Consider the following 12,821-nt stretch of genomic DNA (forward strand, 5'->3'; position numbering starts at 1 on the left):
ATTTTGTAGATGTATTTTTATTTTATTTTAAATTAATTTTAATATAATTCAATAATTCATTGTCTTTTTACTATTTATCATTTCATAAAAAAATACGCATAACAATGTTGGTAACTTCCTTTATTTTAATGCTAAATCGCGTTCCAGAAGCAAGGAGTATTTTATCGCGCACTTATTATGAGAAACGATTGTTAATTTGACAATTGATTTACACCCTGCAATATGTTTACCGTTAATAAGTACCGCATCGTCGCACCTGGTGTACGGCTTTCAAGGTGCACACCATTCAAGGAAGTCGAAATTAAAGGTAGAACGGACGCGAGAGTTATTAACGAGTCTTGATCATCGCGATATTCGGCGACGTATGTAATTGCAATACGAATCGATTTGTGGCTCGTCGATTGGCGAGCGAAAGCGCGCGTAAATTTGCGGTTGCTGTACTTGATTCATATGAAACACGTTGAAACGAAACCTGCGCCTGCGCTCGCTCGATCGTACATCGTACCATGCTTATTTAAAGTTACGCATACGGTAATCTTCGGCGAATGGTTACGCGATACGTGATGATTATTACTACTCGTCGTGTAGGGCACTTAACATCTTAAATTAAAGGAAATCAAACGCGCCTGAAGTCTTCTTATTTCATCAAGATCCTCGGCATACGAAATATAAAAATTCTAAATTTTTATACATTTTTAATGATGTTTCTCCGTTTCTTCAATTTTTCTTTTTTATTCCGACAATAGAAATTAATCTAGCGGGATACAAAATAAGTCTCAGCGTTGCTTTTCGAGCGTTTAGGACTTACAACCCACGACTATTCCTAAGCCGCGACTATTCCGACTCTCATCCCTTTTGGTCCCCTTCTCTCCTTCTCGCTAATTTTCTGCAAAGAGCAATTTTGTTTCCAAGGCGGCCATTACGATTGCTATAATAGCGCTCATCAGACTCCGCCGCCTATCACCTTTACCTTCATCTTGTCTAATTACAGGTCGCGTTTATTGTTTCAGGAGGAGAGCGAGCTCTCGAGCAAGCGGTGGGCCAGTGCGCCCCGCCGCCCGGACAGCCCCTGCGTCCTGGGGGCACCGACGTCTAGGGAGGTAAGTCGTTTTTATTCTCAATCCAGTTTTGACGTTCCCGAAACATCAAAATTGGGGCCACATCGTTTATCTTTCAGAGACTCCATCACTTTCTGTATTTCCTCTATATTTATGCATTTATGTACATCCGCTGTATTTTATCGACTCGCATTTTTTCCTAGCGTTGTTATTTTTGAAAATTGTTCGTTTCACAATCAGATACACGCATTGCACCACAAGATTAGACTTATATATTACACGAAACCTGTAGATATAGATTTTTTTGTACGACGTTAGTCCGGTCGTTCAAGAATCTCAGATTCAAAACAACCTGTCGACGATAGATTGAACATTTCTTTTCTCGATACGCCGTATGGCAAGAGACACTCGCGTACAGTTATCCGCGAGAGGTACGTCATCCTCGCGCGATCAGGTGTCGTTGCTCTTAACGGGCATTAAAATTTCCACGCGATTATTCATGCCGATAAAATCTCGCCTCGGTCGGGACGGTGCACGTATAATAACTAGCGCTTCGTCGCTTCGAGCGCTTGGTGAAGCACCTCGCTGACCGTCGTGCGGATGGCCGGCCGTACGACTTATTCGCGAATACATGGCGCCACCCACAGGCTCTCTAAGATGGGTGTGACTCGTGTTGGCATTCGCGATGCACATTACGCCGCGCGAGGGAACAGGAACGTGCGTTGCCGCCGCCGCCGCCGCCTCTAGCGAGTACACTTGTAGCGTTCTCGTTTTCCTTTACGCTCTAACGACGCAATCGGCCGCTTGCAAATGCGCGAATCCTCGCGACGAAAGGCGATCCTGCGATTTGAATCATCTCCGGCTACCGAGCGAAAATTTTGCCCGATGAAACATCCGTGTCCAGTAATTTATTGAGATAAACGAAAGAACACACACATATTTATTATACCGATTGCAATTTGTAACAATGAGTTTGTTTTTTACGCGTAACAAGATTTTTGCGTTTAAATTATAATAAAATAAAATAATTACAGTATTCGTAACGGTAAAATAAAAGTGAGAATAATTTGAGGGCTTTGAAAAACTTTTAAATTATTAAGAGAATTATGTTTGAATTTTATACAGATATCGAGCATAATAACAAAACAACCCGTAAAATTTATAAATGTTTGAAATGATACGTGTACATGCTTGAAACGTTAAAAGCACTTCTTCTCTATCTTATATTACTAACCGTTGTTAATTATCTAAATTGAAAACGGGCTTGCGAGTTTTCGATCGGCGGTGTGTTGCTTCATTTACCTCGCGTGGCGCGTAACCTGCTCGTAAATTTGTGTATTTTGTTCCAATTACACGGATATTAGCGACCACCGCGATCTGGTTCTAACTCTATTCTAAACTGCCGCAAGTGCTCGCGCGCGTAGCTCGTCGTTAGAGCAACGTGGTGCGGGTATACCGTATACGCGCCGCCGTTTCTATGAGGCAACACGCCGGTCGTGGTAATAAAACGCTCTCTCGCTTGTGTCCGTGACATGAAATATCGTGGATCCTTTCACGAAACGAAAATAGAGAATCGCCGGCACGCTCTGGGGAACGTATTCAAGATCCTCCAGTCGCGATCCGGCTGTTGCGGCGGCTGAGAGACGGCAATGCGTCGTTGAAGGACATGGTCGACGGACACGTCGTCCGTCGCATCGAGTCGTAAGACTTCGAGTAGAACGGCCACGCGGAGCCCGTGCAAATGGTCGCGGGAATTTTATACAGTTAATTTAGGTGACGCGAAGGTGGTGTTGAGGCGCACGAGACTTTGATTTTTCGACTTAATACGTTGTAGATACATTTTTGAATTTGTTTGTAGTGCAACGTGTTCGGATCTTCCTGCGTTATTAATATTATAAAAATGAAGAGCTATCGGTAGAGGCCTACATAACGGGCGCAGCAGGGAGGGAGAGAAAATTTTAATCCCGCGCCTCGCGCGCGCGAGCTGCGCAAATGTCCGGAGCCGATCCTCACGACGCGTACCATCTGTTACGACAGTATTTCCGGTGTCGATGCGCCTCGCGGCTGGCACGCGTCAAATCACGCGCGAGCAACGTGAAATCACAATTTGACGGCGCGTTTTTGCAAGCCCGCTCGCGATTCGTCACGGAATCCTGTACTTTACAGAAAGCATCTTACCCCGCGAGAGCACAATTACTCGTTAGCCACAACGTTAACACGTCACACCGTCGTGCCTTGTAATTTTGCGCGTGCAGGCGCAAATAAAAAAGGAAACGTTAGCTTTTCACGTTATAGCTCCGTCCGGCACTCGAGGACGACGACGACGTCGGTCGGGCCGGATCCTCGCTCGCGCGTCTCCAGGGAGAATCGCGCGCTACCGGCTGCTGTATGTATCTCTCGCGGGAGGGGTGGAGGGAGGGAAAGGGGGGGGGAGGGGACGGGACATTAGCGTTGGGTGCGCGGCACCGGTTGCATCGGGTACGGTTCAATTCCGTTACGCGGACGTTAAGCCGCCGCGGGCTTCCCACGCCAATTAAACATGACTCATTAACGGCGCAGGGAACAGTCGGTAGCCCGGGATCGATGCCTGGCCGAGAGAGCCGAGGAGCGGGGGGGGGGGGAGAAGCCCTTCCTATAACTCTCCGTCGCGGCGGTGCAATCGGAACTAATCTCGACCGTTCCCCTCCCCTCTCCTCCTCCTCCCGCTTCTCTATCCACCGGCTGTTCGCGATGCGATATTACGGCGCGGGTAAACCGGTAACCGCGCGAGAGCGGCGGCGTGTCGCCCTGCCGCAAATATTTATAGTCCCCAAGCTTGCATGCGATCATTCCACGAATCCCTCTCGCATCCCGTGGAACGTGATCGCCAGGTCTGACGTCTAAATTTTAATACGCTGGAACGTAGCCGACGGCATCATAGCCGCGTGTTTAATATTAAACGATTTTGATTCATTTATTACGTATCCGCCGATTATTCGTCGCGATTTTTGTATCCGAGGGGGAAAAAAAAATATTATTCTAGTGTCAAGCAACGGTGTCTTAAGATTTTTCCTTTTTTAATAAATATTATTTTGATTCCAAAAGGATTTTCCGAACGATTAACAATATTTGCGTTTTAAACTTTAATCAATGTAATTTTTATAGAAACGCCTAGTATATCGCACCGAGGAAAAACATTTGCTGGCGACACGGCTATAAAATTAAAGAGCATGAAATGGTGAAATGAATCGTAAATAAATTACACCGTCAAGAGTTCGATAGCGCGCGGACGTTTTAAAGCGGACGCGTATGCCGTGGCTGTTTAACCGTCAATGGTGAATGAAACGTCTATTTAATCGGTGAATAAAAGCGGCGCGTGGTTTTTCCGTGAAATCGATAGTCATCGCCGTAGGGCATTCTCGCTTGCTTTGGCTATTCGCTGTCAACTGCAACAAAGTAACGGGACGCGCACTACTAACAATGCCTTTACTGCTATTCTCCTCTGGCATGCGCGCGCGCGGGTTAAGCATTAAGACCTGCTTCATGCGAAGCGGACTTTTATCAGATAGCGCAATGCGAAACCGGCACAATAGATCTTAAATTATTTTCGATCGGGCGATATACCGGGGCTGATTAATGCGGCCGCCAGTAATCGCGAATTGTTTGTCACAGACTCCGACACGACCGCGGTTGTAGCCGTCGCTGCGCGCGAAGTAAAAGTATTTATTCAGACTAAACGGTAATTGATGCAATAAACGTTTATTATACGCCGCGGAAGGGAATATAGAATATATCTACAATGCCTTAAACATCCTTGAGATCTCGTGATTAAATCGAGTGAGCTGCAGGCTTCCTCAAGTCACTTGAAAAGATCAATCACTTATAAATATGTACATCTTGTCTATTGTAGACAATTGTAGAATTGCGTTTAATTTTTATTCATAGAAACGTCAGGTATTATATTTATTTAAAACCTTTTATGTAGGGAACTATGGAGGTCTTTATACTAAAGATCAATAGAAAAATCCGGAAGGCAAACTCTGAAAAATCGAAGGAGCGCGTCTCATGCCAAGTAACTGACCGGGAATAGTTGTCCGAGATCCGCAGTTATTTATAAAGAGGAGTATTAAATTAAGTAGGCGCGATGTGTTCATGGCGACTAGCCCGTGCGACCCGCCGTGTGTCTCGGCGTGTCACACCCCCTCGCCTCAGTTTCTCTCCAGCACTTTACCGGAGAAGAAAATTCCGCGCGACCTGTGAAACGGGCCTAACGGACCCGATATTCTTCCCACAGCAGCGCGATGTTCCGCGAGAACTCGGCGGAAAGACGCGAGAAGACTCGACGACCGGCCGCGACGAGGGTGGTGGAAGAGGGACGGGAGGGAAAGGGGAGGGTTAAATTATTGCCCGTGCATTCGGCGATCGCTTCCGATAGTCGTGGATTCCTTCGTGAGCCTCGTGCTCGTCGCCTGCCTTTGGCAGCCGTGGAATCCTCTGTCGTTCCGCCGCAAGTTCTCCTCGCTTCTTCTCTCCTTGGTTCGTTGTCGTCAGCGGCGGCGATGCAGAAGAGACCGCGGGGGTGCCCGTTAAAGGCAAAACCTGAAAGGCGAACCTTCGGGCAAGGGAGCTCCGGCGACTGACGACGGCGCAGCCGAGATCGGACCTGATCCGGGGGGGGGGGGGCCTCCTTCGCGCGGGATAATAGCGCGGATAGCCGCGAAAGTTACGAGTCGTCGGACGGCTAATGTTGGCGTCTATCACTCAGAGCGGCGCTAATGGCATCGCCGGGCAATCCTAATGGCGAGGCCTCGGCGGCCCCCGTCCGGCCGCGAGTCACCGATCTCCGACGCGTCTCCGTTCCTCCGGCAACAGAAGTTATCCGGTATCGCGTTTCACGGAGAGCTTTATTTACGGATGATCGGCGCTATTTATAATGGCGATCCCTGATAATTGGATAAAATCAACATTGACTAAAAAAAAAAAATTAATCCCCCTCCCACCGCGCGATCAATATCACGCGATTTAATTGTATACGAGAATCTCGGTGGTTCGAGAATTATTTATGAGTGATCTCCAATTCCAAAGAGCTGAAATACATTAAAAAAAAAAATCGACCGATTTTTGCTGAGTAGAACACGTCGGGCGACGCTAATTAATTTTATCCGCCGCAAAGGCGAGCAAGTTTATTCCAGGCTCGTAATAATAGTTTTTGCATTTTATGGAAATTGGAGACGCCACCTGCTCCTCGCGCACGTGCACCGGTTCGGCGATCGTAGTTATGGGCTTCGCGTTGCGTTTGACCCACTTGCAACGTTGTTGCACCGATGAATCTCGCGGCCCGTTGAAACGAAGAAACTGGGACGCCTCGGAAGTAGGATTAGCCGTAGTCATCGTCTCGTCGTCGTCGTCGACGACGACGTCGACGCCGCGCGCCGGTTCGCGTGCCGCCTCCGAGATTTATGACACCTCGCGCCGGCTGGCGACCGTGCGATTTCTCATTGTTAGAAACCCGGAATCTCTGCACCCACATTATCTGTCCGATTTCTAATTTCCGATTTCACATGGCCTGGCCGGGCGATGTGGGTAACTAGGCAAATAGCGACCCACACGGGACGCATCGTCGCGCTTATCGATTACCTATCGACCGTCACCTTACCGGTTCGGTCCCATCGTCGAAGTTGCAACGTACGTTTCTCATGGGATTGAAATGGAAACGAACTTGGCTCAGCCGATGATCCTCCGTGGGCGAGAAGAGACGGCGGGAAGAGAGCCGCGTTTGAGGCCGAACGTGGGCAGGTCCGAAGTCCGACTCTCTCGGTGCCTGGACACCGTCGAGACGCTTTCAGACGCGTCGCCGGGGTCTTTTCTCCTCTACTCGACAAAGGAGAGAATGTCGTCATCGGGGACGGGATTCCTACGGGCATGCCGCGGTGTAGCGACGCGTTTCCAATTCATTAGAGATATTTCGAGCGCGCGGCGCGGCGCGGCAAAGAGATGTGCACAGAGGCGCGCCGGTGCATTTGAATATCGGTGCAACAGAAACTCCACCGGGTAGCTTTCAGCTTGGGCTGCTTCGAATTGGAAAATTCCCGATTACGTGAAGCGAATGGCGAGGCGCGAGTGAGACGAAATTTTTAACGAGAGAAAAGAGAGTGGCATTAGATGCGAGGAATGTCGCTAAAGTAAAAGTTTGGTTGAACAATGCAGCTACGATATGCCGTACGAAGAATCTCATTTAACGAATCGTGCATTTTTGGTGCCTCCGCATTCAGTCATAAGTGTTTAACTGGAACAAAAGACTCGCTCTATTTGGCTAATCTATTACAGTCTTTTTTTTTTTATCAAGATCGGAATCTTCCGAATGGAAATTTGCTATTTTAATAAATCTTCCTCTGTCGGAAACTTACAACTTTTCGCACGCTCGTCAGTTATGCCACGGCAAATTAGAGAGGCGGTCGACACGACGCAGGAATTCGCGAGGGAATTCGAACACGATCGTGTCGCGAGAGATGGGCCGGGCACGAGCCTGGATAGTTTCGTGTAGTGGACACTCCCGGATATCTCTTTCTCCTCTCTGTCCGTAGAAAGGTGTCGTCACCGCGCCGCGTCGCGTCGCGCGCCGGTTCGCTCCTTCGGCCGCGTGCTCCTCTCCGAATTACGTAATCCGCGCGCGGTACACATAGATGCGAGTGAGCACGTGCGTGTGCGCGCCTTTTACGAAGGCGCGCGCGCACAGGCGGGGTACCGCGCCTTCGTCACGAAGAACGAATAAACGGATGGACAGAGCGCGCGGCGCGGCGCGGCGCGGCGCGTTCTAAATCGACGTGGACTCGGTCGGTGCATTACGTCGGTGCATAACCCGTGCATCTGCCGGCCGGCCATTCAGGCCTTTGTCTCCTCGCTAACGTGGGCGTTACGGAATATCTATTGTCGGTGCGCGCAAATCCGACTTGCTCGAGGGGGGAAGGCGTGTGCATATGCATTGCACAGCGCTCGTGCGGCGGAGCGATCTTGCGGCTTTTCGCGTCGCCGTCATAACGGGAACGGCGGCGCGGTGCGTGCGAAACGTTATGCAAAACGTTGGGCATTGCGCAATTTGCTCGCGCGCGCGGGGTGCGCAATATGCCTCGCAAATCGGCCCCGTTCGATCCGATTGCCTGTTCTGCCAAGCGGGCGGGCGGAGACGCGGCAACGCTTCATAAACCTCTCGTCGCTCCTCCGCGACTTGACAGTTTCCGATAAACGCAAAGTCCCGCGCGATCCGTCGTACGCCAAATTCCATCGCTCGTGGCCGAGGAAACAATGTCTTTACGGTGAATGCATTTTCTCACTGTAAGAATTTCAGACAAATGTTCCTATTAAAAAGTTAATGTGATTTATTTTTTAAAGAAATAATATTGAATTTTTATTAAGAAAATTGTGATTGCTTTTACTATACTTTGTGATTTGCGCAGAAATGAATGAAAGTAAAGAGTGAGACGGAGAGAGAGAGAGAGAGAGAGAGAGAGAGAAGGAGAGCGTAGAGTGAAATTGATTATGCGAGATCACAATCTCTTTCCTTTGGCGTTTCGAACAAATTTTATAACACGTAGTTTAACGTCGTCACTTTTTCGAGCGGATGGATTTGTACGCGATACTACACGCGGTATGTAGCTCTCTCGCAAGAGATGTATGAGGATCCAGCGTGGCCGCGCGATGTTAGATCGTTCGCGGATCAAAGGGGAGTGCACTTAACCAGCTGCATTATTTGCAGCCTAAGGATGACTGCAATGATAAATGCGTGCGCGGAGAAAGAAGACCGGGTAGAAATCTTTTGACGCGCGCGCTGCGCCTCAGCGTCTTACGTACGTACGTACGTACGTACGTACGTGGCGCACTGGAATGTATCAGAATACATGAATACCTATTTAAGCGAAACGTTGATTGTAAAGAATACGCAGTGCAAACGGGATTTTAATGTACGGTAGCAGCCATACGTCTTTTCAATTTGCATCGGGAATGCGCTCCGTGCCGTTGCTAATTCGTCATCCATTATGCAGTTTTACTGCGGTTTCAAAAGCACATCTCATCGTCCCGATAAAGATCTCGAGTAATTTCACTTTTTAATTCAGCATTTTTCTACCGTCGGAAATATCAATGTTGTTGTTACTACGTAAACATAAATGCAATAAATTTTGCGCCTGTCGAACAATTTTCCCTTAATCTCTTGTATCTTTCAAAATTTAATTGAAATGTTCAACGATTCTATCTGGGGATTATTTTCGACGGTATCCTTTTTCGAAGTTTCGAAAAGCACTGAGAATCGAAAGCACACAGATGGTAAATTGAGATCGAGCACGATTCGGGACATGATCACGCGGCGACACGATCATGCTCCTCCGACGATCGTGTCCCTTAACGAAATACGGCTTTCCTCGGTGGAGGATGAATGCCCGCGGCACGTTTTCGCCAATGGCATTTTAATCGAAGAGCTCGAAACCCGTGTCTCCACCTTCATCGTGTCGCGTCTCCCCTTCCTCTTCTTCACCGTGGTCATCCCGACGCGATGCGGCGCGCGGCTTTCCTCTACGAATTTACATGTCGCGCCGCAAATGCGCGTTGCATGCCGCGCGAGGTGTGGCCGCAGATTGCTCTCGCACTAATACACCATAGAGGCATAGTGCCGCGGGCGTTCACATATTTTCCACACATGTACGTAACGGGCGTATCGGTTTAACAGGTACTTTCTTACTCGCCGTACAGCGAAATATCGTGTTGACACTCGTCATTAATAATAATAATGCTAATTAAGTTTTATTACACGTTTGGAAATTGTTCCTTCTTTTGGAGCACGTTTCGTTTTTACTCGTGTTTGCACGTTCGTTGGCTCGTGCGAGCTTACCGGCGAGAGAGATATATACCCTGGTTTGAAAAACACTTTCAGCGTGAATTTGCCAGAATGACTTCTCGCTGAAACACACATTTACTATAAGCACACCCTAACTCGCCGCTTGCGGTATTGTAACCTCGGGAGGTTTCACACGAGAGAGCGATGATTTCAGCTCTTCCTCGCTTCCTTCACGCCAACTGTCGTGTTCTTGCCTTTTCTTTTTCCACCGCGCCGGACTTATCTTCTTGTTCTACTGCCGTATATGTACATCTTTTTCCACCGGCGTGTTCTTGCAGCTTTTTTCTTTCCGCCGGTAACCGACGCGAATCGAAGAACTTCTGAGGTCGTTAGAACACGAGTTTCCACGACTTGGGAAGTTCTGCAAATTCAAGATATTCCCGCAACCACTGCCACACCCTGCGACTATAGCTTATTAACGCAGCAGCTACCAAAAAGCAATCAAAATTATTAGTTTGCAATTTTTTTGTTAAATTTATGACGTATTTCTCTGAGGTTCTCCGTGGTTTTGTTGCAATACATAAATGAAATTTATCAATTTATTTCAGCCCTTTATTTCCTTTTTCTCAAAGATATATACTAGATTTATATAGATAAACATTAACCGTTAATTAATAAGTTTGTTGTTAAATCCGTAAATCTGCAAAAATTAAGTAGCAAAGGAACGAGGCGCTAGAAGTGTGAATGTATAAAAGCCTCCATCGATTTAAAATACATTACGTGCCAACGTAATCTCAATATAATTGTACTGTGAAAATATTTATCACATTGACAGATTAAGTGCAACCATAAAAAAGCGTAAGATTCGTTACGTGAAATTTCCGTTAAGGAGAAAAAAAGCCGATACTGAATTTAATCCAAAAGTTCCGCGAGATGTGCTGTGACAGTTCTGGGACGCGCCATACATCAGCTCGTCTCATAGTCTCTGTCTGCCTGTGTGTATCTCGAATTTCTCTAAGCACTCGCAATAGAACGTTACCGAGTATGGACCTTTTTCTACGCGCGCAATCCTGTCGCGCGCGAGATTACGGCGGAACGGCGACGGGGAGACGAGAGGGACGCCGCGGGATGAATCGCTATTTCCACACACGCTGCCAAAATGCATATGCAGATGGGCGTGCGGAATCCGATTCGCATCTCTCTCTCTCTCTCTCTCTCTCTCTCTCTTTTGGGCGAGGATAACTCGATACGTAGAGCGCGCACGTCGGAACGAGGTGCGTCATATGCAATTCGATTTCCCGATTCGCAGAGGGAATCGGTTTGTCGAGGCACGCTTGGTGGCTGTAGGTGCGCTCTCGCGAGGGCATATTTTTCCCGTCGACGATTCACACGCAGATCCTCTCGTCCGACAGATAATCTCGCGCGCGCTGTTACGTGTGAGATGCACACGTAATGTGAGAGAATGGATCGCACTAGTATTTCAATGTATTTTATTCCAACGTTTTACAGACTTTCGTCTAACTACTAGTGGCTAGTACAGAGACTGACTCTGATCATCGAGAGGGATCCTTATATTAAAGTCGGAATAAGAAAAAACATCGTCCAACCATAGGAAGTGCTCGCAAGGCGGAAATATCTATTGATTGATTTCTTTAAAAGGAGAGAATTTGATAATTGATATCTATGTCATAAATTTTGGGTGGGATGCAGGGATGTTTACAGGACGGGAGGAAACGGAAAAGTATTAAGTTTAAAAAGGCCGTAGATAGAAAAGGTTATCGATAAGTAAGGACCTGACATATCGGGATGGTTTTATGACATAGTTTGTACAGGGTGATTAGTTAAAAATATTTTTAAAAGAGAATTTTTATCCTGTCTCGGCACGTAACAGCGCGCGCGCGCGATTGTTCGCCGGTGTGTTGGCGACTCTAAGCTCCGCGCCTACTTTCTTTGACGATCGCGCTGCTGGCGCCGCGGATCTATGCAGAAGACGCGTCCTTCGAATTACCGCAGCAGGTGGACGCCAAGTCGGAGGCCTCCACGCTCGTTCACCTCACCTCGGCCCCGCGCGGCGATCTTCGTCTCCTTTTTTCTTTCCTCCGGGCGTTTCAATCGCCTTTTTTGTGTTTACCTTCGCGCCGTTTATGGATCTCGATGAATCGCCGCGACAGCCCGCGACGGCACGAGAGCGCTTAGACTTTTCCTACGCTTAATGCCATGCGCGACGTACACTCGCCGTCGAGGCATGCGCAAAAAAAAAAAAGAATCGTTAAGTACATCAAGGCTGGGGATTAACTGAGGAGAGAAAGAGAACGTCTTCCGCGTCTGTAGTGCGGCGCGCCGCTGCTGGCCACGAAGATTAGTGGTATTTTGCCGTGCGACGCGATAAAGTTTGCTTTCAAGGCGCGACAGCAAAGTTGCTAATAACTCGATATAATTGATACGAACACCTTGAAAGATAGCGCGAAGTACCCGAAGCCCGGCAGACACCGCGGTGTAATCTCGCGCCGCCGCGCCGTGGCGTCCGGATGACCGCGAGCTTCTGCGAAAAGGAGCAGCGTGATTTAGATCCGTGGCGCGTGTAAAGTTGATAAAGAACTCGACTACAACGTAGCGAATTCATCAGCCCGAGAAAGAGAGAGAGAGAGAGAGAGGGCTCTCCGTTGTTCCTCGGCTCCGCGCGTTCGGAGAGCGTGTAGCATTTCCGGAAGTCCCGACTCATTCCCGACTCGTCCCGAGCTGCTGTTACCAGCGCACGCTCGTTACCTCTAGGAAGAGGAAGGCACCGCATAATACACACTCGGTACCTCCTTTTTTTACGCGAGATCTGTCGAGTCAGTCGTTCAGAGCCCCCCGGCTTAACAGTCAGTAACATCTGCCGCCGCCGCCGCCGCCGCCGCCGTCGCTTGAGTATCTAGGTACCGGTAGAATACGTACGCTCGTGGACGGCGCGGACG

The 12,821-nt window shown here is 48.4% G+C and overlaps 1 protein-coding gene across 1 annotated transcript in view; it reads left to right on the plus strand.

Moving 5' to 3' along the window:
* The window catches only part of LOC105831717 (Krueppel-like factor 3), a 325,934-nt gene that overhangs the window by 110,005 nt on the left and 203,108 nt on the right, over positions 1–12,821 (plus strand). The window contains exon 3 of the mRNA XM_036291814.1: positions 1,011–1,100. Within this exon, the coding sequence (XP_036147707.1) occupies positions 1,011–1,100 (90 nt within the window). The remainder of the gene's footprint in view (positions 1–1,010; positions 1,101–12,821) is intronic.

The sequence above is a fragment of the Monomorium pharaonis genome, chromosome 9 (assembly GCF_013373865.1).
Source record: "Monomorium pharaonis isolate MP-MQ-018 chromosome 9, ASM1337386v2, whole genome shotgun sequence".
Lineage (NCBI taxonomy): Eukaryota > Metazoa > Arthropoda > Insecta > Hymenoptera > Formicidae > Monomorium > Monomorium pharaonis.